We start from the raw sequence: 26,840 nt of genomic DNA, 5'->3' as shown, positions 1-26,840 counted from the left end.
ATCATTAATGTGGGATGTCACAGCGAGGCCAGGAAGTCAATTAGAATGGATGTATTTCTGACTGCTGCTGTCATTTCTCTGTCTCATGTTCACTTGCAATTGTAGGCAACAGATACCCAGCGCCCAGGTCTCAAATGGGAGAAAGCCTCCCCCTGAAGCACTTTGTACAAACAAACATAGGCATGATATGAAACCATGATCTGCACAAACCTCTGTGGAGGTTTACAGTTTCAGATCCATGCGATGGTCTCCTCCCAGATGTTTCTGTATCATTCAATGCCCTCACTACAAGAAGCTGAGGTCACAAATTGTAACCTTTAACTCTATTGGAAATAAAACCAAATATGCAGTTATATTTTAAATACAAACAGAATATGACACTGTAAGCAGTACTCGAAAAACACAGGGGGAATGGTGGATTTTATCATATGGGGACAGATAATTTGTGCTGATTACAAATAATATATTACAAAAAATATCACTGACCAAAACACCTGCAGAAATACTGCAGGAATGACATAGCAGCAGTTAAATGCAGCCTTCTGTAAGCTTTAAATATCCACTGGGCTTACATCAAATACAATCAAATCAATCAAAACACAAAAATAAAAAACAGTTTTCTGAACTTATCAATATGCCTCTGTCCTTCACAGGATAAGTAAAATGGATCACTGCAAAAACTCAAAATCTTAACAAGAATATTTTTCTTATTTCTAGATAAAATGTCTCATTTTAGTAAAAAAATCTCATTACACTTAAAACAAGACTCATCACTGGAAAAAACAACAATTTTCACCAGTTTCAAGTACATTTTCACCTAAAATAAGTAGAAAAATCTGCCAGTGGAACAAGATTTTTTTGCTTGTGATGAGAAGATAAATCCTGTCCCATCGGCAGATTTTTCTACTTACCTGTATTTCAAGTGAAAATGTACTTGAAACGGGTAAAAATTGTCAAATAAGTTATTTTTCTGGTGTTATTTTTCTGGTGATGACTCTAAATGTTGAAATAGCAGTAATACCACATTCATTGATGAATGATGATAAGGGGGGATGGCAGTTTTACAGGGGGGATGATTTTGACCGTTTTTATTTCAGGGGGGATGCCATCCCCCCCTCAACTCGAGTACTGACTGTAATACCTAATATGACAAGAAGCACACTGTGCTTTACCTTAGAGTTCTTCACTCGGAGAGAACACAAATCTTGCTGGAAAACAGTTATAAATTGAGCACGTTAGTTGCTCTCTGCTCATTTAGAGCCTTGTGGACTGAAACTCCAACTACGCTTGTTCCATGTGGTCAAAGGGAGGTTGGTTTTGGTTCAGTTTAAAAAGCTGTCAGACTCTCTCTGTCTGTCTCTCTCTCTTCCTGTCAGGAGCATCTGTCAGTTCTACCACAGCTCGGTCTAATAAATTAGCTCCGCCAGCCGGGTTGCCTTCCTGGAGGATCACTTGCCAAACAAAGCAACTTTCAAGATAAAGGGACAAAGAGAATTCCCAAGATAGACAGTATTTTTTCTTCATTCTATCATTGCTCTTTTAGGTCCCGAATTGTGCTCGATTAGTCAATCTAACAAAGTGCCTTTCATGTCTCTGAATAAAAAAAAAAGACCTTATTCGCATCACTAGGGAAGCAACAAATGAGGCCTTGTGTTTGTTTTTGGTTTTTATTTTTTAAAGAGCATAATGAAGCTTTGAGGAAGAATGATCCAAGTCAAATAACCCACCAGGATTTCCATTTACCTTGTTAAAATTTAAAAAGGCACAATACACTTTGCTGCACGGGCAGATTCAGTCTATTCCCTATAGCGAGCATCTACTCAATGGGTGCAGAGGGATGCCTGTTTATGTCTCTTTCTTTTGTTCCTATCTCCTTCTCTCAGGTGCAAGTGCAACCTGCATGCCAACAGCTGTGTGTTTGACAAGGGGAAGCTTGGCTGTGAGTGTGAACACAACACCACAGGGCCAGATTGCAGCCGCTGTAAGAGGCATTATCACGGAAGAGCCTGGAGCGTGGGGTCCTACCTTCCAATACCCAAAGGAACTGCAAATATATGTAAGTATAGATTACTTCGTTTGCTATGTCAATATAAAATGGCCAAGCTGGCTTGCAACACAGCTTCCAGTCTGATATCCACTAAACACTGCAACATCGAAACATCTTATAACATGTTCCTTTCTTTCTTCGAGTTCTTGAGATTTTGCAACCTCTTCTAGGGCTGGGCGATATATCGAGTATAGCCGATGTATCTCGGCTTCTACTCTGTGCGATGTACAAAATGACTCTATCGTGCATATTCAAATATACATTTTCACGCATTTTGCTTTTAGCCGCGGGCATTAAATTACAGGCTTTTCTCACTCTCTCGTCTCGTCTCTCCTTCTCTGAGACATAAAACAAGCGCACCCTGTCACACATGTCAGTCACGTGCTGTCGTGTGTGCATTATCATTGGCCCCCGACCAGCAGCTGGTGTCGGCGCTGCGGTCCGGGACCGCCGCTCACTTCCCCGCTTGAACTTAACTTTAACTTTCCCAAACTCGGCCTGTTTGCGCCGTGAGTTCATCTGCGCGGTTGCTACGCGCGGCGGACTCTTTTCAAAGCTAACCGCCTTAGTAAAGACGGGAGGGGACGTTTTCTCCTCGCACGACGCGAACGGCTCTGTGGAGAGGCGGGGAGCCGCCAGCGCGACACGCGCAACCGAGCCTTTAGGCTGATTTATGGTTCCGCGTTACACCAACGCAGAGCCTACGGCGTAAGTGCGCGTCGCCGCGTACCCTTTGCCGTACCCTACGCCGTAGGTTCTGCGTCGATTTAACGCGGAATCATAATTCAGGCTTTTCTCTTCCAGAACTGAGAAACATCACCTAGTGTTGCTTAAATGTGGCCACATGAAATCAATCACTATCATTGAAACAAAGTCAAACAACACTATATGACGTCATATTTCTAACAATAAGTGAAAGTGATGCAAATTAAAGGAGGAGAGGATGAAACATTGCAGCCCCTGGCTGCACCTACAATTTAATATAAAGGTGCTCTAAGGGGCCCCTGCTGCTCAGAGCAGCTCATCCTGGTAAAACCATGTGAAACCTGGTCATCCTGGTAAAACCAGGTAAAACCAGGACCAGAACATGTTCTTAGCAGATGTTCTTCAGACGGGGAGTCAGAGAGATGCAACGTGCACTTTTCTAGTTTCTAGTTCTTCAGTTTTTATGTTTGTGCCACTCACTGCTTAGTAACTGTTTAATAAATACAGTTTTGGTAAATTTGACTTATTCCCCGTTTTTGCATGAAAGTTTAAAATGAGCATATATTAATGCATTATGAACAAGAATGTTTTAATGTAGACATATAGAATCATCATACTGGTGTGATTGTAGCATCAAATTGTTAATTCAAGGCTAAGGCAAAATATCGAGATATATATCGTGTATCGGGACATGGCCTAAAAATATCGAGATATTAATAAAAGGCTATATCGCCCAGCCCTAACCTCTTCCATACTTTAGCTTCTTAGCAGCATCTCTCGTAGACATCATTTTGAGACCACTTTGTGGCTATGTTTTCTTAAGGCCAGGACACACCAACCCGATAATAGGCCATCGGACGCCGTCTGGCAGTCGGGCGAGGTCAGTGACTCAAGTCGGGTCGGCCAATTTGACATGTAGAATCGGCCACTAGCCGTCAGCCTCTATGACCAATTTTATTGGTGGAGTGCTAGCCCCTTACTACCGAATTAGAGTTACCCTATTTTCCGCACTATAAGGCGCACCCAAAACCCTTTAATTTTCTCAAAAACCGGCAGTGCGCCTTATAATGCAGTGCGCCTTATATATGATCATTACGGTAATTTCTGTTACTGTAGTCAGGGGGATTGAGGGTAATGTAGTTGGTGTCGCCAAAGTAACAACGCTAAAAACGTCAGGAATCGTCACAGACGTTCAAGACAACAGCAGCGACGCTGACTCGCATAATGGTGACTTTGATGAGACGGAGCAAAGCTGGTTTTTATTTTGTTAATAAAGTTTGACATACAGTACTTTTCTTCTTGTTTTTTTTTTTGCATTTGCTGTAGGATTTTGTAGCATTTGTAGCGCAGCTCCATGTAGCGCAGCTCCATCAGGTAGATACGTAACTCAACCCCAGCCACTATAGTACGGTATTTTACCAGATATTTAGTGCGCCTTATAATGCCTTATAATTTAAAAGAGGCCATTTATTGAAGGTGCGCCTTATAGTGCGGAAAATACGGTAACCGGAATTGACGATGATAAACATAGATTAGCGCCACCTGCAGTTATGGGGACGTTTTACGCCTTGCGCAGGCGCAGAACCTACGCTCCAGTCGGTGTCGGGTGTATTTCTTTGACCGACTCGGACAGACAGGAGCCGATTTTCAGTCCGACTGCTTTTCTGCCGCCGGGTTGGTGTGTCCCGGGCCCTTAGGGATAGTAGAAGTTATAATCTAGCTACATTATAACGAGACCCAAACAGCACCACAAACAATTATCTTCTGTGTCAAAACTTCAGCCTTGGTGGTGGAAAGTTGTCTTCTCTGTTTACATTGTGACAAGCTAACTTTTACTATCAAAATATCATGTATGCCAATGCCCTGTGTTCATAAAAACTTCACGGAAAATGGAAGTACGGTAATGTCACAAAATGTGCTACAATGGCAGACTGTTCGGGATCATCCGTCTGGTAGGCCTACAAATGAGAACACTATAAAAGCATACGACGTCAAGGAAAAGTGAAATTTAGATTTACCATAGACTTTTTTTTTTGACATTTTGGGACATGTTTAAATGTAAAGTACAGTACATACGCAGTCCTTCACAAAAACAATTTGGATTCCCACATCAGTGGGAGTCTAGAGTGATAATCAGTAGCTTAAACTGTCAGAATCAGGCTCAGCAAGTCCAAGAGCAATGTCAAACTGTAGACCAGTTGAAAAAGACTTAGAAATGATTTAAAGCCAGGATTAAACTCCAACAGTCAGTGAAGAAACCTTTTATAATGTCAATATTTTAAAGGAAGGGTCAGGTTTGTTTGTTGAAGCAACAGTACTGACAGAAGCTGAGAATCATGAGACAAATTGCAAACCGTTCAGCTGTTTTTCAGATCCAATCAGATTCTCATTCAGAACTGAAAGATTCTGTGAACAAATCTTTTTTTATGGTTTTAGTGATTCAGTATATTGAAAAACACAGCTATACCCATCACTAAGCACAGGCATCGTGAAGGGAGTGGGCGAGTAAATTATGGGACATTGTACAAAACATTACTGGAGTTAATGTAAAACTGAATCTGCTCTGGTATGCGTGACAAACGTTAACAACAGTTGTTAGCGAATTGAGCCTATCATAAAGAGAGTTAATAAAAAGCGCTGTAAAATAAACTGGAGGACTGCTGAATTGTAAATCCCTACCTCCTATCTTGAGACCGCATCTAGCCCTGTTAAGCCCCACTTTGCCACAGAACAAAAGTTAAGCACTGGAGTTGACAATAGGAAGGCAACTGGCCTGGCTCGGTTTGCTTTGCCTCAATAATGGAAAAGTGTCTATTAAAGCTGGTGATTTGGGCCAGAGCTTAAACCACTATCCCTGGCTCTTATTTGGGGCATGGCATCCATGAGCCCAAATAACCAAGGCAACAACATGAGCTGGCTAACTGACCAAAAGAGAAACTGAGAAGGATAAAGAAAAAAGCAGGATTCTGACTTATTCATGTGGCCTGCTTCTTCAGGTAAAACAGTTAGGTTATTGATCTTTTATATATGAAAAAGGATCTAAGGTAACCCTTTCTTTTACACTACAGTAATAACCAGGTAATACCATGGTAATTACACTGTAATTACCTAGTAGTACATTCTATTTACAAGGTAAATACCGGATAATTTACCCAGTAAGTACTAGGTAATTATTACATATTTTCTTGTACCATTTAATTATGTGTATTTACCATGTAATTACATGGTAAATACCTGGTTGTTTAAACTAAACATGACTAGGTAATTACAAAGATATTAGATGGGAACTATGAGGGAAATTACAGGTATTTACTAGGTTAATATTTACTAGGTTAATATTGGTAACTACCAGTCAATTTACCATGTAATTGTTCTGAAATTACATTAATTATTTCTAGGTACCTACTGTAGTACTTTCTGGGTAAATTACCCGGTAGTTACCATGTAATTACCTTGTAAATAGAAGGTACTACTAGGTAATTACAGTGTAATTATCATGGTATTACCTGGTTATTACTGTACTGTAAAATAAAGGGATACCGGATCTAACCATTACCATTACCAAGTAATGTAAATTAACCATAAATAAAGCTGACCTATTATATTTCATAGCTGTAAGGAATTGTTGTGCATGCATATGTGACTTCCTGTGTTTTAATTCATAGCCTAAGATAATGTCGAGCATCATCGTGTAAGGTTATTGTGATGGGCAGAAATGGCCTCCTGTAATGGTCATTGTAGCCAATCTGAAGTGGTCTTCTTAACCAGTCCACTCTTGTTTGTTTGAGTGACTCTGATGTTGCTCCAATGGATGGAAAGAACAACACACTCCTCTCCACAGAATTATTGAAAACATGCAGAATGCTGTTTGTTGCAAATGTTGAAAGACTGAAGCTTTTTCAAAAAATATTGTATTTTTTTCCATTCTTTTATAAAGCCTTTGTACTGTATTTTTAGTCTAGTCTGTGAAGGAACATCTCCGCACTACAAATACCTGGTTGTTCATCATCTTTCATCTTGTCCTTTTGCAAGGCCACCACAGTGAATCATGCTTTTCCATCTTACTCTGCCTCCTAACAGCCTCCTTGGCCACACCTGCATATCCTCTTTCGCCAAATCCAGAATTTTCCTCATTTGGCTTCCCGTTATTCCCAAAGACTGTTGTTAATAATTACTTCAGTAGCAAAGCTTAGCAAACAATTAAATGTTTTTCTTAATTTCTCCAGTATTTGTGTAGCACCCTCACTAAAAGGATATTATTGAATTTTTTCGCTGCTATCTCAGCTCCATGAGAAGTGTGAACACCATATCTCTGAGCCAGAAGGTGCTCTTTTGAATGATCCCCATTATAATCTTAGACAGGAGTTGAGTCACATTTATCAAATCTCATGGCAGAGGCTGCGAGGCTCTTTGCCACACAGAATCTAATACAGCTAGTCAGCGTTGTTGTAGTTGATAGCCAGGCGGGGTCAGATGGCAGAAGATCTCGCCCTCTGGTCTCCAATTTGCACTTATGTAGCCTTCCAGCCTAAATATCCCATGGCAGCAGTCTACTAGGATAGACAGCAGGCTTGTCAGATGCTCAGTTTGATTGTCTGAATTGAATTATTAGGCACTATGTTGATTGGATTTGTGCTGAAATATGATGTTGAAGTTGAGCCACTGTTTTTCTGGTTATACATTTTTTTCAGAAACATTTTTTCTCTTACTCCTCCTCATCTGCTGTTGATGATTTGAAGGATTACTCAGTAATTTCAGTGAATACATTTTGTACGATTAGGCATGTTTGTAGACTTAGCTTTTTGTGCACTCATGGATGTGTATACAAAATGTTTTGATTGTCTTGTGGTTTGTGATGTTATGTTTGTTGAAATTCTGCTTTTGTTTGTTTATTCTTTATGTTTATTGTCTTGGTCAAGTTCCTGTTCTGTATCAACTAGACAAACCCCCAGTAATGTCACAAATGGATTTGAAGCCCATTTTTGGAGTTGATCCATTTGAGTAAATGAGCCGAACAGAAAAGCTTGGTAGTCACTTGGTACATGCCAACTTTAGCTCAGTCACCACAAGCTAGCCATTTCAGCTTAGCTTACCATATTAGATGAGAGCATCAGCTAAGGACCACCAGAGCAGGGGCGTCAATTGGGTATGGCAAGGTATGGCAGCCGCCACACCTTGGCTTCAAGGGAAAATGTAAATGTTTGTTTTTTAAATACATTTATGGAATTACTCTGTGTCTATTTGTATTGATTATTCTATTACTTAATACATATAGAATAACTACAAATGCAAATCAGAACAACATGATCGATTTCACTAGTTATTACACGGCAAAAACTGAAAATCTTAACAAGAATATTTATCTTATTTCTGGTTAAAATGTCTAATTTTTAGTTTAAAAAAAATCTCATTACATTTAAGATAAGACTCAAAAACAACCATTTTCACCTGTTTCAAGTAGATTTTCACTTAAAATAAGTGGAAAAATCTGCCAGTGGAACAAGATTTTTTTGCTTGTAATGAGAAGATAAATCTTGTTCCACTGGCAGATTTTTCTACTTATTTCAAGTGAAAATTTACTTGAAACAGGTGAACATGGTCAAATAACAAGTTATCTTTCTGGTGATGACTCTTGTTTTTAGTGTAATGAGATTTTTTGACTAAAAATTAGACATTTTAACTAGAAATAAGACAAATATTCCTTTTTTTTTTTTGCAGTGAGCGAGACTGCATTTAAAAAAGTTCCAATTTTCTTGACCACACAGATAAGCTACATAGCAGATTTCTGTGATGAGTATTTGCTGGACGTGTTGATTGATACTCTAGTTAAGTTCTGGGACTCGTAACCTTGCCATACCTTAGCTTCCACTGAATTGACGCCACTGCACCAGAGCTATTAAAGCCATCCATCACTAGCCACATGGCAGAAGCTAACCAGTTAGCCAAAGTCCAGCTAGGAATAGCAGACAGCAGCAGCGATCAGACTGCAGCCGGTTGGCGCTAATGCTACTTTAGCTCCCAGCTGCCGCCTGGAATGGCGTCTGAGCTGTTGCCGCTGCTGCACCGGTCAAGCTGGCCGCCAAAGGCAGCTAGCCAGCTGGCACATGCCAACAGGCTCCAAGCAAGCCACCCTCGCCCGGACTCTTTTGGCGCTTTTCCACTAGTATCTACTCAGCGCGCCCCGACTCTGGACGCCTCGTCACGCTTCGTACCGCCTCCACCCGCTTTGTCCTCGTTTGTTTTTCGATACCCAGGTGAGAAGTGGGCGGATGGGGTGAAGCTGCTGTGACGTACTCGATTGTGCAACCCCTTTGTTTGTGTCAGCGTTGATGAGAAATCAGCTGGAGCCGCGAGCGGCTGAGAAGAAAACAGAGCGCCTGGTGGATCTGATTGTTCCTTATCGCCCGTCTACATCCCTTTTTTAATTCTCTCGTCAGCCACCAGGTTTATGAACATCTGCACCTCAGAGTTGGATCACCAAACAGACGTTTGCGCTGTATAATAAAATTCAATTCAATTGTATTTATTTAGCGTCTAATAGACAACAAAAGTTGTCTCCAGACACTTTCCAGAGACCCAGAACATGACCCCAGAGCAATTATTACATAAACAATGGCAGGTAAAAACTCCCATAGTGGGAGAAAAACCTTAAGCCAAACAGTGGCAAGAAAAACTCCCCTTTAGGAGGAAAGAAACCTTGAGCAGGACCAGGCTCATAAGGGGGTACCCTCCTGCCGAGGGCCAGACTGGGAGGTCGGGGACGTCAGCAGCCCAGCAGGCAGGTGGAAGCAGCAACGGGATGACCGGGGGTGGGGACTGCAGGCCAGCACGGAGCTCCCGAAGCTCCGGCCCAATCAGCAAGCCCCAGATTAGGTGCAGGGTCGGGGAAAGGTTGAGAAGGGGCAAAATCACAGCGAGCCGCAAGTCGCAAGTCGTTCTCGCGCTGACTCCCCGCTTCCTGATTCAAACGTCTGACGGCCCCGCCCCCCGACCAATCAGTGGCGTGGAGGGTAATGACATCAGATACAGGGCCGGCAGAATAGGTACAGAAAAAGTACCTACTCGGCCAGCCTTTACCCGTCTCGGCCCGTAGTAGAGAAGCGCAAGACGGGGGCGTGGCGAGTAGAAGCGCGCAGAGTAGGTACTAGTGGAAAAGGGCCATTTGAGGCTAACCCAGAGTCACTTTGTAGCAAGCCATCAGTTTCATTAACAACACAACAAACCATAGTACGGTACCTTTAAAAATAATAATAATTAAAATGTCAAATGTCAAAGTCACTGAATATTGTAAGCACTAAAGTAGGTGAAGTGATGATAATCATTTGACACCAACAATCACTACTGTCGCTCAAAAAAATAATTTTGTGTATACAAAATGTAAAAAATCCTCCCTCGACACAGGTGTTACAGATGTGAAATCTATCTATGGAGACCAACAACATTTTTTGTACCAGGCTGTAAGCATGTTTATTTCTTCTGCCATGTTGGACATTGGAACATGAGGGTCAATGGAAAATGAATGGCCTTTGGAGCCGGTCCTTAGTGATCAGTTGAAACCCCACGTTTCTGCACTTTTAAGATCACGTCCGTCCAGCGAGCTGGATGTTACCCCTTGTTTGTGTTAATTAGCTCCTTGTCTTCTTTGCAGTCCGTTTCATTTGTTTAATTTTGAAAATTGTTTTCTCCTTCACCTTAATTATCTTTACTTCATGTTTCATTTGGTAGAATGTACCTTCAGGTTTCCCATAAGATTTTCTTCCTGTCTGTGTCTAACACCTGGGTTCAATTTCAAATTGCCACAGCTGCTCCATATTTTCCCTGAGTATTTTAATACATAGGTTGTCTTTGTTCAGTGTAGAGATCCTTGTATTTGTAAGAATTCTTTTCTTTGTTCAATTTTGGGGGGATTATTCTCCTTTTTCTCCTTTGTTTCTGGCTTACCTGTCACCGAACCACCAAGTTTTTTTTTTTTTTTTTGTTAGTAAGTTAATAAAGTTATTTTTATTTTAACATCAACCTGTCTCTTCCTGTGAGCCTGCATCTGGGTCCTCTCCTGATATGTGTGTGGGAGTGTGTTTGTGTGAACGCCTGTGAACTCTAAGGAGATATTGCTGGATTTACCCCTGCACATCTTTTGTGTTATGAGCCTCCCCTGCGATGAGGCGCTCACTGTCAGATTGACAGGGCATTATTAAAAAAATCCCACACTTGGACGCATCTGCACTGAACTTATGAAACCCAGGTCTAGCCGTATCAAAAGCAATATTAGTGCTTGTTTGGCAGTGGCATAAAATGCAATATTATTGAACATGGAAGTGACGCAACAATATTGGTCCCCCAGGTGTTGGATGAGCACAGTTTTGTCTTGAATTATTCTTATTTCTCTCATGAGTAAAGCTTCGGCCTGATAAGATGCCTTTAACGATTACGTGATGCTCATATTTCCCATAAAGATATTAAACATACAACCCTATTATTAAGACAAATATGCTGAACATGCACAGTGTAATTTTAGTTTAATACGTTTTATGATTTCTTATTATTATTATGGAGGTCATTAATCTTGCAGGTAAAACTGAACAGGGTCTGTTACATATGCAGATATATATGAACTTTTTTGACCTGTCATTAAATAAGTTGGACCCAAAATAAATCCCTATGTTGCTTTGGGCTATAGTTATCAGACTTAAGGAGTCATAGAGAGAGATTCACATTCAAGGTTGTACTACAAGAAAGGGTTGGAGGAAGAAGAATCGTTTCAGAAATTATATTGGTAGGGCTGTCAGGCAATTAAAAAAATTGAGAGATTAATTAATTAACATCTGTAATTATTTAATCTAATGAATCTCTTTTTTAATCTTACCTAAAAATTGCTGAGAAAGGCCTTCAACTTGCGTTGTTTTCCTTTAAATTCATTACATTATTGTGGCAGATCAAAAGATTCATATATAACAAAAAAAAGTGGCCTTATAAAGTAATGTATTTATTTTAAAGGTTTTTGTGGCACTATTGGCCTTTATTTTGAAAGTAAGTAGACAGGAAATGGGTAGATAGAGCGGGGAGACATTGCAGTAAAGAGCAACAGGCTGGGACTCAAACCTGCCCTGCCCGCACAAGGACTATAGCCTCTACTAATGGCGCCCGCTCAACCCACTGAGCTATCCAGCCCCATTTATTTATTTTTTTAACGGACTTGAACAGACGCAGTCCTAGTCATTTACATCCACTTGGCAAGAACATTCGCCAGCCTCTCGGTCGCAGACGTGCGCATGCGCGGTGCTCTCCTCGAGTCTAGTTTGGAGAAGAGCGTTGCTGTGGCAACGCCGTTGCTGCTAACGTTAGCTGTGGCTGCGCTCGCGACCGGGTGCTTTGCGTTTATGTGGCTAAACTTGAGCTGCTTCGTACGGTGGCCGACAAGGGCCAAACGCACTGCAACGGCCTAATGCGTCTCAGTTAAGGAAAACGGTTTCAAGTACAAAACGATTCAAATTCACAAACTTGCTTTGCATCGTTTCTCTATTTGCAGCGCGTTTGATGATGCTGCATTTGTCTTTGTTTTTTGCAGCACATTTTTTTCATTTGGACCACGTTCCTCTTTTTGTACCTTGTTTTGAGTTTGTGAATTTGAATCGTTTCTGTACTTGGGCCGTTTTCCTTAACTGAGACGCATTAGGCCGTTGCAGTGCGTTTGGCCCTTGTTGGCCACCGTAGCTTCGGTTGTAAGCAAATTTCTTTCCACAAAGAACACATATCACTCTACCTTTATCAAAGGTGCCGTCAGGGCGTTTTAGAAATGTAAATTCCCCATTCACTGCACTGAAAACTTTCACAAGCTCCTCCATTTTCACTTCTCCGCCACTTACACACACACACACACACACACACACACACACACACAAACAATGGGAGTTTACCAACGTATCTAAACACCCCCACACACGGTGACAGCCAATCAATGTCCACTTCAAGGTGGGACTGGCCGTTGTTTTCCACCCACAACTCAAGCAGAAGAAGCCCGCCGCACAGACACAGATTTCATTATAAAGGCAACTCCCAAACACAAAAAGTGAAGTTAGAGATTAAAAAAGAGATTAAGCGATTAAAACACATAACGCGCTAAATATGCCTGGAATTATTTATTCAATCGCATTTAATACGCTAATGTGACACCCCTAGATATTGGCAGTCCACTTTGCATGGAGCATCAACTGATCTTGTTTTCCCAAGCAAGTTCGCAGGTAAAGAAATGCTGGACCTGCGTTTTGGTTCCATTCCTCACACAGAACAACTTTTGGTTATTTGTGGCTTTCCCACTGGCTTGCCGATTGGAGCTTGTATTTTTGCATTTTTGTATTTTCTGGCTGCTGCAATGTTGTGCTAATGCCAGTTTTTGTCTGTGTCAGTTTCAACTGGGTAACAAGGAAGGAACTTGATGCGAACAATATGAAAACCCCAAACAGAACCATAGATGATGATTAAGATAACGTTTTTGAAAGGAGTCAGAACTTCCTCTGTTTGTGGGGTAGGAATCACATGCTGATGGGGATCAAACAACGTAACAATAGTGAACACAGAACTGAAAAACAATGGATGATTATAGTTGAGATTGTAATGTTGATTTTGTCTAATTTTTCTACATTTTTGGAATTGCACTAACGAGATTATCACAAACAGATGCTTTTTATTTTCCTTCAGATGTTAAAGGCTTTGTATGAGATATTTGTCTGAAGCATTTTTTTGCTTTCTAACCAAGAGTCCTCCAAGCAAACAATTATTTAAATGCTCTGACGTTGAATGAAAACAAAATGTTAATCCCCTGTGGAAGTGACAGGGCTCTAAAACCACCAGCCAGTCATTGTGAATGACTCCAGCAAAGTCACTGCACCGTCAGCCTTTCTGTCAAAGTCTTTTTCCGTGTACCGGCTGTGTATCGTCCGTCTGTGCATTTGGGAGGCGTGGCTTCCAAGGCAGGTCTGAACAACAGACCTTTCACTTTTTGATTGTTTTCAAAATATCTCTGATTCTTACTAGTTCTTCCAAAATCTCCTCTCTAACATTGTAATCAACTCAAAACTGGTAAAAAAAAAAAAAAAATCACCACAAAAATAAAGCTTTTATTCCAAGTGTGAACAACTCTGGTGAAAATACTGATTTCTATTCTGTCTCATGAAAAGAGATTCTGTTAACATCTTGCTGCTGGCAGACTTGTTATTATCATCAGCAGAAGGCCGGTATTAAGCCATGCGGCGATCAAGTTCTTTGCAAAGCCGTGACTGCCGTTAATCAGTGTTGTGACGGCCGGCTTTTTTTCAGGGTAAATAACACCCTCACAATGCTTTCTCTTCCAATTTTGTGACCTAAGTTACACAAATGAACAGAACCGAGCTGGCACTTGAGTAAAAGATTATTTCTCTCTCTGCTCTTTCCACAGGCATTCCCAGTAATCATGGACCAGTGCGTAAGTTGATCAAGCTTTTCATTTGGCATGTTGACTAATGTTTCCTTCCCTCAATCATGACTAATGCTTGTTTGACTGATGATCTTAGGGTGAGATATTGTACAGTATTTTGTAATCGACAAAACTTCATTCTAATAAGACATTCTGGGGAAAAACTGCATTTTCAATGGAGTCAGGAGGTGTATGTTTTCTCCAGTGACTTTTATGAAGACATTTTAAGTAATACTTTGAAGAGCTCTTGGGATAAAAACAACCCATGTATATCTGAAAAAAATCATTTCAGTTTACTATGAACCATCTATACCAGGGGTCGGCAACCCAAAATGTTGAAAGAGCCGTATTGGACCAAAAACACAAAAAACTAAAATATGTCTGGAGCCGCAAAAAATGAAAAGTCTTGTATAAGCCTTAGAATGAAGGCAAACATGCTGCATGTATCTATAATAGTTATAACTGGGGGAAGATTTGTTTTTTTCATTATGCACTTCGAGAAAAAAGTCAAAATGTCCTGAAAAAAGTCGAAATTTCGAGAAAAAAGTCAAAATGTCGAGAAAAAGTCAAAATGTTGAGAAAAAAGTCGAAATGTCGAGAAAAAAGTCGAAATGTCGAGATTAATGCTGAAGTACAATCTCGAGAAAAAAGCCGAAATTTCGAGAAAAAAGTCGAAATTTCGAGAAAAAAGTCGAAATGTCAAGATTGATGTTGAAGTACAATCTCAAGAAAAAAGTCGAAATGTTGAGAAAAAAGTCGAAGTGTGAAAATGTCGAGATTAAAAAGAAAAGGAAAAAGGAAAAAAGGTCATTTTTTTTAAAGTTCCAGGGCTAATGCGGCTCTAGAGCCGCGGGTTGCCGACCCCTGATCTATACTATTGTAGCCCTTCTAATAGTTTTTTTTTTTTTGTAGAATGGAAAAGTTTCTTTCATGACTTATGTAGATTTCATGTTAATTGTTCACTTCCGTGTGGAATTTAAATCAGGGACCAGTTAATTTCAGCACATTGGAGCTTTAAAAGTACTGCGTTGAATAATACCACAGGTAGTATTGAACTTTCTTATACCTACGTCACACAGGGGACAAAGCTCACCAATGTAGTACTAAGGTGGTCTATCTGAATGTGACCAAAATACTTAAGTGCAACACTTAAGCCCACCAAGTCTTGTTAGAAGTCATTCTTTAAAATGTTGGAATCACTGCAGAGTGTTCAGTGTGCTGCGACAACATGGGGTATTAACTTTAAGGTCTCATATTATGAAACTTCAATCCCAGTTCATATTGATTAAGCACCACAATGGAGTCATTTTACTTAAAAACTGTTTGATTGTACAGCCTAAATTTTCTCTTTTTGTATGTGTTTGGCCTCCCCTTCTCTCAGCTCTCCGTCACTCTGCTGTTATTGGGTGCTTTCCTAAACCTAAAACTTCATCAGGCCCAGGGGTGGCGAGGCTGACCCCAGTGGGGATAGATGCTTGGGCTTAGTTGATCTGTGGACTTTAGAGGACCAATCTGCAGATGCAATCCATGCATACATGAAGTGACAGTTGTGTTGTGTTTAGAATCAAAGAAACAGCCTGCAAACTGATTATATTACAGTTTGAGTCAGTTTTAAACCTTTGAAAGTGAAGTACGGCATAATATGGGACCTTAAACTTCACCATGCAATGTATTGCATACAAATATTCACCACATTTGATCAGAGCACTCATTTGAGAATTCAACAAATTTGGGAAAAAGAGATGAGAGGAATCTGAAATGTCAACATAAATCAAAAAACTGTTGGCTGCTTGTGCCCGAGAAAAAAAGTTCTCTACGGATTAGTATGCTTAAATTCAGTTAATCTACAGATTTGTACTCTGCTGATTAGTATAAATCATTAGTATGGGCAGAAGCTTCTTCGTAGCAACCATGTTGTAATTGGCAAATGTACTTGTTTTTTTCGTTTATGTTGCTCTGTAATTACACACCCAAACACTAGGCAGCGTCAGTAAGAAACAGTAGTAGCAGGAAGTAGCTAGAAAGAAAGACAATGCTGCCAAGATGACCAATCCTGTTTTGCTGCAGTCTGCGGGAACCCGTTATTTTTCTGAGAAAAGTGTACGTCAGGCTATAATGGAGGTTACAACAGGGTTCCCGGCTACGGCGGACATTTATCATTGGTTGGATGGAGAAGCATAAATCACATATTACAGGCAGTTCCTGCGGTGATCATTGGAGGAAAGGGATTCTGTCCCAGCTTCTCTTGATTCAGGGCTGAGACAGCGGTGGGCAACAGAGCTTTACTTATTTTGATAGTTTCATATCAATCAGGACTTGTTGACTGGCTCCAGGTGACAGGAGCAGTCCATTTAGTTTCAATAAATCACAATGCTGACTTGCTCAATTTAAATGGCATAAAAAAAATCTGTATAAACTAGTTAAAATGTCTCCTTTGTACACTGTTGGAAAAGTTTTAAATGGGTATTGATTCTGAAAGCAATATTATTAGGCTGAAATTAAAAAAGGAATGTAAAACTGTTCTTTAAGCCTGTAATTTACATCTATAGGAAATTAGCCAAACTCTGCAGCATGATTAGGAAAAATACACAAATTGTAGTAACTGGGCTGAAATGTGAAAACAATGCTGGCATTGTTTATTCGATTTGCTGGTTCATATAGTGCTGCAGGAGCCACAGTATTAGCACAACAGAGAGAGATTTCTCCTTTACACATCGGAATATCTGCTATAAAACACACAGAGTGAAAGAGAGATACATGCCCTGAGCGAAAAGAAAAACATTTTTCATGAAGGCGTGGTTCCAGCCGTGCATCCCTATGTATGTTGATGCCTGAAGGTGACTCCACATGCTGAATAACAAAAGCAGCTATGGAGGAAATACCTTCCTCTCTTTGTCTTCTGGAAGACTCGTTTAGATTGAACAGGAATTATTTTATCTGCATACGAGAGCATTTATTACCCCAAATGTATGGCATTACATTTTCAATAACTCTTAAGTTAAATTGGGCCAGATATAAGTCATTATTGTTTGATAAAACATACTAGTGTATGCATGATGTCCCTATGCTTTGTCAATATAACAGCATGAATTACATGACAACACATTTTAATGAATAACCTTTCCCATTTTTGCACAGATCGAGCAAATGCTTCATCTCTTGGTGTTGCAAATCGTAACCAAGGTAGGATTATGGGCTTTGTAACTTCAGCATGACCATTTACATAGAAAGAAATGACTATTTATTCAGTAAAAAAAAAAAATTATATATATAAAAAAGGATTGCATGTGAAAAATGGGAATGGCAGAATTCAGAAGGCTGTTTTGCCAAATGCTCACTTTCATCCTCCTGCACAGACACAGCCTGGTCTTTATAAGATGGACCTTTTGTTATGAGAACGCTGCAGGGGATGTACCACATGGCTCATGATCACGGAGTCCACAGCCTCCTAACCTCTTTGATCGTGCCCTCTTTTTAATTACCCAGAATGCTCTCTGGGGGCGCACCCTCTCTGCCTTCTTCACATGGTAAAAAATAAATAGATAAATAAATAAATAAAAATAAAATGTGAGCGCAGGGAAGGAGAGGGAAGGGGAAGAGAGGCTGCAGGGGGGCTTATGTAGATTGATCTCCAGCTATCTCCAGTTAATCCTCAGGCCCATATCTTGTGTGTAGTAAGTGTTAAGTCGCCTCTGCATCACTGCACTCACAACCAGGGGTGGAAAAAAATTAGAAGGATGACTTTAAGGATTTCCACAGTCAAGGAAGGGTTTTTATTTTCACTTCTTTGGAGTCACAAATAAAAGCAACACCCTCCCATAATGAATCTCTATAATGACTATTCTTTCACTAATACATATACAGTTGTACAACAATATATTTTCCCTTTGGGGAATTATAAAGTATTATTCCATTCAATTTTTTTCAAGTCTGAGTAACATTATCTAGTGTTTTCCAGTCACTGCAGTGAATTAGAATTCTGCCTAGTGGTGTAATCTCCGGCATTTCAATAAGACGTGTAAATCATATATTATTATTCCAGATTCATAAAAACTTTTCATGTAGGTGAGGCTCATTTGCATTTGATGTTCAACTCAACTCAATCGAATGCATCTCCTGGCCTCTTTATTTATTTTGAAAACATCATTTTGAATTTTTCATATTTCAGGCAGTTCCACAGTACATAGTTTGCACAGTGCAAGCTAGTTTTCTGATGCAACTTTTACATTTTCCAATTTTCCATTCTGTCTTTAGATGTTAGATGCTGTCAAGTGCTGCATTATGACACCGACAGTATATATATATCGACTTCAGAACCTGGAAACACTGACTAATGATGAAGCCTGCATGTTAATATGATAAAGGAAGCCAGGCAAGTTTCGGCTCACGGTGGCATCATGGCGAAATAAACTGAATGTAATTAAAGCAATACTGTTCTAGTTCCCAGCATATAAATAGCAGATCCTGTATTTCTAAACTTATTAATTAAGTAATTGCACTAGTGAATCTGGAGTCCTAAAGGCCTTTGAGCTACATTAAAAGATATGAATATGGTTTCATTTCAGTTTTAACATGCAATTAAATGACGCCGCTGCTGGCTCAGGAGGATCGTTAATTTTCCCTTTCAGGCTTTATAAAAAAAAAAAAACAGCTTGACTTATGTTCTATCGGTTTTGTTGGTAAAATAAATGATATTTTCAGTGAGGTTTGCTAGAATTCATTTCTTTTCACCCCATAAGATGTAGATCTTCTATATAAAAAAAAAAAGTGTGGCAGGAGCGATGATTCGGGACATTGATTTGTGACTTTTGAGCCGTTATCCAGATTGGTCTGATTTTCTGTATCTCAAGACACTTCAGCAAGAGAGTATCAGAAGACATTGAGAGTTCAGTGAGATGAACAGATTAGAGATGTGCACAAGAGTGTTTATGACATTTACAGAGTACAAATTCCTCCAGAGGAAAGGAGGCTATGCAGAACTTCCTCATTGCAATTGATTAAATGTGTTGTTATTGGCACAATGAACTAATCTAATGTGCATTTGAGTGAGGTACAGTGCAAAACAGACATTTAAAAACACATATCCACCTATTGCATCAGCCTGCCTGTCCTTTCAGTCACGAGTTATAGTGGTGGTGTGGAGAATTTTCTCTTTGTTGCTTCATCCATCACTTAGGCCTGAGGATGGATCTGTCACAACACTTATACTGTTAAAATGTCACACATCTGACAGAGGTGTGAGGTGCACATATGTCCATAGGGAGCATACTGTGTGCTGCTCAGACAGTTTGGAAACTGCTGTGTCCTCATTCTCTGCTTGGACACATCCAAGAGTGAATGATGTCACACAAAGCAAATCTGGAAACCCAAGTAAACGAATTAAAAACAAATTAATGTTACAAAAAAAGAAAGGAAAAAGATTTTATTCAATTTTAAACATCACTTGTGTTGAGCTACCGACTATAACAACAGTCATTTCATTTCCTTTGTGATTTTTATGTTTTTTTCCAAAGAGACACTTTGCCATGAATTATTTTGTGGATAGCATCTAAATTCTAGGCGGAGTGCCTGTCTTTCATTGCCTGGACAGCCATACCCAATGACTTTCTTGTAAAGGGATTCTAGTATGTCTCCCATTCACAGCTGTTTCTGTACAGAACGTCTTGAACCAACGGTTTATGCAAAATGTCATACAGGGGCCTCCAAATCTGGAGACAAAAACGTTCTAACTGCAAAACAGCAGTCAATGTTCCTTCTCAATTGCATGGCAGTTTACATGTCTTTTGCTGACACTGGTGATGTTGTTTGCTTTTTTGATTGACTATATGCTTATCCAATGGGACTCACAAGAAGTTTCTGTGTCCGTTGCTTTACAGCCTGGAAATCAATCTTGAATCCAGAGGACTAATTCTTTGTATCAAGGAGGAAATGGCCTGGCCAGGCTACATTTAAAAAAATAATCAGGCAACGTTATTAATTACTAAGCCACCGTTCTGCTCACACAGAATTCATTTGAAAGTCATATTTTTAAGCTGCTTTAAGAACACAACAAAAAAAAAGTAAAAAAAAAAAAAATGCTTCATCATTTCAGAAATTACAGCAAAGCTAAAATAAAATGACATTTCCAACAATGAGAATAAACCAACGCTGTTTCCCAAAACGCTTTCAAGTGTAGCTCATTCTAAAACATCCGTTTTCTTCTGTTTACTTAGTGTTTTGCAGTGTACTGTAACTGTGCCAAATCTGTTAGTTAGACATTTCCTGTTTGAGCATGGAATCGCATCCACCCATAATCTGATTTCTGTTTTGGACAAAAGACAGATGAGTTACAGGAGAAGAAGGACACTTCCGGGGTCCAATCAGAGTTCATCTGAGGCCCCGCCCCAAACCTAGCATGATTAGAAGACAGTTAGGGATCAGTAAGAGCAGATAATCAGAAATCGAGAAAAAAAGACCTTTGTTTTGTGTTTTTCTTTTTTCCCCCAGACATAACATACTTTCTATTTGTTGCTGCATTTTCTCAAACTTTGCCTTTTTATGACATTTCAACATGTTTTCAGTTTTTTTTATGCATCATAAAACCTACATTTATAGTAACCTTTGTGCTAGTTTGTATAATGATTATTAAGGTTGTTTAAAACCATTGTTTTGTATTGAACCATCCAGAGTTAAGTTCAAAATCATAAATATCTTGTTGCTTATAATTTCAGTGGCCTGTCCATCTGATCTGTAAATGGTAGTCCTGAAAGATTTCATACATAACCAATTATTAAGAGACAAATGTATGAATCTATTTTACTTATCTCATGAAGAGAGCACAAAGCTGGCACACAAAGATGCGAATAATTGAAGTAGTGGACATTCATAGAGAGACCTCCGTCCAGAGGGTCTACTGAACGACACGTAGACCAGACATGTGTTGACCAGATAACTGAGACTGTTGATCCCATGGAATACTTTTAGCTTTGAAATGGAAAATAAATAAATCGAAAGCAACTGATTATACATCCCTGTTTATGGTTTATAGCCAGAGGTCCATTTATGTTTGAGCCCACTGAAGAATTCTGGAGCAACTATCGTGCAACATACTTCCCAAGTGTCACTTTTTATGTAAAGTGGAAAGTGAAACTATTTATCTCCCATTTTATCTTTTTCACTTTCTTAAATATTAAATTAAGTGGATGTCTTTAATAAGTTGGGTTTTGCACAATATTGACTTCTGGGACCTAATTTTTTATGCTAATGTGAAGGCCTCAGTGATATTTCATTTTTTTCTTGAAGGGAATATGTAAATTAAATGGAAAGGAATAAGTGGGTTAACATGAGCTGACCTTATATGTGAATAATAAATTGATCTAAATTCAAAGCCCAGTTGCTAATTATGCTTTCCTGCTAGTTCTGCATAGATTTTGCATCAGAAATGGGTACATCCTGGTTTTTGGCAGGTCCCTGTCTTTTAAAAAGGGAATGGGAAGAGCACCAGGACTGGCTGATGCCCAAAATTTTACTCCTGGAACTTTTATTACGATGCTTATCAACCCTGTCAGAGCTTAAGTCACCTTAAAAGTATTTTTTTTTAACAAACAAAGCTAAATTAATAATAAAGTTTTCTTGCACAGAAAAGATCCTCCATCCACTTTCCATACTCACCACCAGACTCATGGGGTGAATTGCGCTGTTGATCAGCATGTGGGTAATTTATCTGTGTTTTAAAACAACACTAAATAAACTGCAACAAATATTCTTATTCAAACTTACCAATATCAAGTTTAAGAAAACATGCAGAAAAAGAGACGTCTAGTAGGTAATGTGTTTTGTCTTTTTTTTAGGACTGGACCACAGCAATTGAGGTCAAGCTAACTATCAGCTGCCGGTTAAGCATCAGGCTTTACCAGCCGTGCAACACGTTTTACAGATCACCTCTCTTTCTCGCAACATTTAGGGGTTTAACGCCAGGTTTAACTATAGTCTTGCTCACACGCACTAGCTGAGCCAGCCGTATGCATCGCTTTCTATTGACTTTGAATATGATCAAATGTCAAATGTTCCTGAACTGAACTGTGGGTCCGTTTCATCACATGAGAAGTGTTGCCTTTTTTATTTTTTTATTTCACCTTTATTTAACCAGATAAAAAAAAGACCCATTGAGGTCAAGACCTCTTTTCCAAGGGTTGACCTGGCCAAGGAAGGCAGCAGCACACGTCCACACACAAATAACAGCAATCACGTAATAAACATTAAAATGAGAGTGCAAACTGTTTAGCAAATAAAGTGCAATAGTGGTGACTTCAATAATATGTAAAAAAAAAAACAACTTCAGAAATAATTTAAAATGTAAGAACATGGGCACATGTAGTTTAAAAAAACTACTTCTCATCAGTTGTGTGAAATAAGACCTGGAAACAGGCACTGTGGCATAGAATTGTCAAATTGGTTTAATTCACCGTACGAATTGTTACAGATTACTTTTGTAATACTGTATTTGACCCAGTCTTTGTACGTTTTCACCATATAGAAACGTAATTCTTGCTATTTTAAGTATGAGATGTACATGTACCTGCTGTACTCTACTGCCCTTACTTTTCAACAATTGTGCTTCTTATTTTACCTCTTTTCTTATCATTTGATTTCATTTTATTTGTTATTTACTGTTTAATTATGTCATGGCGCTTTTAATGTTGATGTAAAGCACTTTGAATGACCTTGTGTTGAATTGTGCTATACAAATAAACTTGCCTTGCCTGAATCAGAAGTTGAGAAAAGTGCAACTTTTGAGGTGTCGACACAATTGTCAGCCGATCATATTGAGGCTAAACAGCCTAGTGATGAAATGGAACTTGGATGCATGCCAATAGCAGCAGAAGGAACAAAAGGGAGAAAAAAACGGAATATTTCAGTGTGCAATCAGTCCATCTTGTATGACTGGACAGGCTGGTCATATTGTGACACAAATCTCAGAGATCAAGGGTGGAGAAATATGACAGAGATAGTAGGTGGATCTAAAATGCACTGGATTTCAGCAAGAGGCATCGGATACCCCTACCTTAGCTTTCCCACAATTATTCTATATCGGTCTAAAAGATGACAAAGGCAACACTTAATGCACCAAACACTGTAATGCACTTTAAGCAACGAGGTCAGCCGTCTGGAAGAGCTGAATTTTCAGCTTAATGAAATTTCTATACACACGTAAGAATAGTTTACCAGGACACTATCAACACAACTCCTCCCTCAGTGTCAAAAGCCAGACAGGGCAAGAGAAGTGCGTCTACCCATGGCATAAATTAGACAAACCCATACTGATTACACAACTCCATATTCACAGGTGGAATTTCCATTTAAGCACATAACAGCAATGGTGTGTAAGTGAAATAGGAGGAAATATTATTAGGTTAGATGCGATACCAATGCCTTCTTAATCAGTTTTGGCATGAGAAATGATTATTTCTCCAGTTTATTCTGATGCATGAGCCACATTACTGAAAACCAAAAATGTGATTACTATTTATGCAGGAGGAGATATCCAATTACACTGAAATCTCTCTGCAAATATTACCTCTTCCTGGATTTCACCTCTTCCAGTAGAAAGGCTTCCTGGGACAATTGTAGCTATAGGGCTTTTGTTTGGAAATATGCATATTATTAGCTTATGAAGTCTTAATCAGCCTACATCAAAACATAGAAATATTTGATTGCTACTTAAGGAGTCGTGGAGATTATGCTTATTTTTCCAGCAGTGCATTGTACTTGGTTTTACGGTTTAGCACAAAAGTAATATAACAGCAACTGGTAAATTACCCGGATATGCTAATTTACATATCAAAGGTTGTAGTGGTTTGAAGGCACCAGGTGTTCGTGCCATGTCCTCCCCCCTGCTGGTTCTCCCATCCTCTGTACAGAAAGGCCTTTAAGTCACCAACCATTAATTTCATTTCATCACTGCAATCCTGTGTTTGATCCTTTGTTTTGCCTGGATGATCTGCTCTCTCAGACTTTTTTTTAAATGCCTGAAATATCTGTTTTCTTTTGTCATCAACAGCCATCAAAAAGAACTGTTTACGCATATGCTTTGCTGTGCACCACAGTTTGCTTCTTTTTTTTATATATGCCACGGCTGTCCACATGCTCTTGCTTTGTCAAATCTGTGTTATCTCCTTGGCTTCACCTTTTCTAATGTGTCCGCCGTGCAGAAAGGACACGGAGCGGTGCAGACGGTACAGGAAGTGGCAGTCTGTGCCCCGCAAACCTGCATGTTGATGTTCTCCGGTGACCCTATCACCGAGCGATCTATTAATCACGCCGCCCTGTCTCCCCTGCCCTTTTCTGCCTTGTCTCTCCGCAGCGAGGGTGTGCGACAACGCGATGCTGCGCTGTCAGAACGGCGGCACGTGCCACCACCATCAGCGGTGCCACTGCTCCCCCGGCTTCACGGGCGTCCTGTGCGAGAGGCCTCGCTGCCAGGGACCCGGAGACTGCGACGACCAGTCGTCCGGACGAGCGGCGCTCCATCACCACTCCATCGGCCACCGGCTCGGTCTTTTCCTAGCAATGCTCCCACTGTCGGCTCTTGCCTTTTGCTGAGAAACCTGAACCAAATCTTCAACCAAAACCGTAAAACACCAACAGATGCTGAGACTGAACTCTCTACCTTTATGAATATAAACGAACAAGGAAACGCGTGGACAGTGTTCTCGGCATACAGCGTAAGCGACTCTTTTGTAAATCCAAGGCCACGTTGGTGGGTGGTGAGGAAATAAGAGCAACATGTCATGCACATCCGTGCATGGCATGTTTTAAAGATAGAAAGATTTATGAAAGGCTTGGTGAAGTCACTGTTATTTTATAATTTCACCGAAGAAAATGTTGGCGCCTTTGCTTTGTTGTGTCATCGTCTAATATCCCATTACAGGCAGACTCCGCTCGGACAAAACGAACGAGCTGCATTCCGATATGTGACAAACTGTGTAAAAAAACTAGACACGTGATTTTTAAGTATCATCTGAAATTATTAGAAAATAATATCGTGGACGGGGGACATCTTAAAGCAGCTTGCTTCACTGCCTTTCTCCTTACCCGTCCAACCTCTTCTTCTCTTTTCCTTCTTTCCCCTCACTCCTCCGCTTCTCGTGCTTTAGTGCCCCTGGTGATTTTACTTTCCTGAAGGGTGTCTGTTATTTTGCCAAATGCTGCACATGTATTACTATCGATCCTCTTGCAAGTACCTGTCTAGTACTTTTTCTTTTTTCAGAGGCTTTGTATTCTTGCTTGAGCTCACCTTTACGGGAAACAAACAACAAGAAAAAAAATTCAACAAAAAAAAACAAGTTGTAACATACTGTAACTGTATTTAATTTTGTATAAAAAACAGATATTTTCATGACTACGCAAAACAAAAAGATGTATTACTTGTTTTCTATTGCTGCCGACCCGTCCTACAGTAGATGTGGACTATGAGTGACTAAGGAACCTGATTGTGTTATGATTTGCTTGTGTGGTATAACGGTTCTTTTCATTCCAGAGAGGCTGTCAGAAATATGTTTACATACGCACTCACGTAATACACTTCCACCAAAGCGGAAAAGATAAAAAGCACCTATTTGTCTTGTTGTTGATTAGTAGTCATTTTTATGCAGCGGTAAGATGACGAGATGTAAGAAAGAAATCTTGTAGATTAGTGCAAGCCAGTGACAACAGCTGAATGTCATTTTTTAAAGTGTTTTGTTTTTAAAAGATATCATTTCCAAAAAATTGCCCATTTCATTCAAGTACCAGTTATCAGTCTGGGCTGGAAAAAAGCAGCTCTGTTGTGCTCATGAAATGAAGGAGAATTAAAAGAATTTCAAGCCAAAATCTCATCAACTTTATGTAAATTTAAGAAGAAGAGAAAAGGAGATTGCACGGCTGCCATAAAGGTTGTCCGGCTCGAGCTGTTATCAGATTTAATCCTCGAATCAAATTGGAAGAGGGGAAGGTTTTTCTGACATGGTACGGGAAGCCTGCATCATGCTGCGAAAGCCACCACAAAGCTACGAGGTTCAGGAAATGAGCTTTAATTCTTGGAGGATCAATGAATAGAAATGAAGTCGCATCCCACTGGGTGACATATTGAGAGCCGAGACCAATTTTATGTGAGAGATTAATTTTACTCCTGTGGTTGTCATGAAACACCTAATTGTGCTGGAGTTTAATGTAAGTGCCTATTACAAAATGACACTGTCTATGATGGAAAAGGAGCAACCCGTATTCAGAGAAACTCTTGCTTTGGAAACTGCAATATGGTATTTGAAATACTGTAGGTCAGTGCACTGTGTAAAATCACTAGCAAGGGATGGATGTTATTTCTTAAGCAAATTCAAAAACTATGAACAGTATAAACATTAAAAAAAAAAAAAAAAACGAACAAAAAAACAACCAACTCTGTGATTGTCAATTAATTTCATGTAGAAAATAAATTAGTAACATCAGTGTTTGTGTGCATTTGGCTCCTTTCAAAGTTACTTTAAGGTTGTTTGGACTGTTTGCATCTTTTGTGCTCCATCCGGCTGAAAGAAACACCTCCTCAAGAACTCAACTGGGACTATTTTTTTTATTTTACAGGGAAAGTATGTCTGCATAGCCCGTAAAACAAGGTTGAAGGAG

General features: G+C 39.7%; 1 protein-coding gene across 2 annotated transcripts in view; it reads left to right on the top strand.

The window, feature by feature from the left end:
* The window catches only part of LOC133452442 (netrin-G1-like), a 107,570-nt gene extending 80,952 nt beyond the window's left edge, over positions 1-26,618 (top strand). Inside the window, exons 4-7 of one of the 2 annotated variants that reach the window (XM_061731749.1) lie at positions 1,884-2,056; positions 14,184-14,210; positions 17,340-17,384; positions 24,544-26,618. In XM_061731749.1, coding sequence (XP_061587733.1) covers positions 1,884-2,056; positions 14,184-14,210; positions 17,340-17,384; positions 24,544-24,782 — 484 coding nt within the window. In that variant the 3' untranslated portion in view covers positions 24,783-26,618. The remainder of the gene's footprint in view (positions 1-1,883; positions 2,057-14,183; positions 14,211-17,339; positions 17,385-24,543) is intronic. The other variant, XM_061731750.1, reaches the window with a different exon arrangement.
* The last annotated feature ends 222 nt before the right edge of the window (positions 26,619-26,840 follow it).

The sequence above is a fragment of the Cololabis saira genome, chromosome 10 (assembly GCF_033807715.1).
Source record: "Cololabis saira isolate AMF1-May2022 chromosome 10, fColSai1.1, whole genome shotgun sequence".
In the NCBI taxonomy this organism is placed as follows: domain Eukaryota; kingdom Metazoa; phylum Chordata; class Actinopteri; order Beloniformes; family Belonidae; genus Cololabis; species Cololabis saira.
Note: the sequence above shows the minus strand (reverse complement) of the source record. Positions and strands in the feature narration are given on the sequence as shown.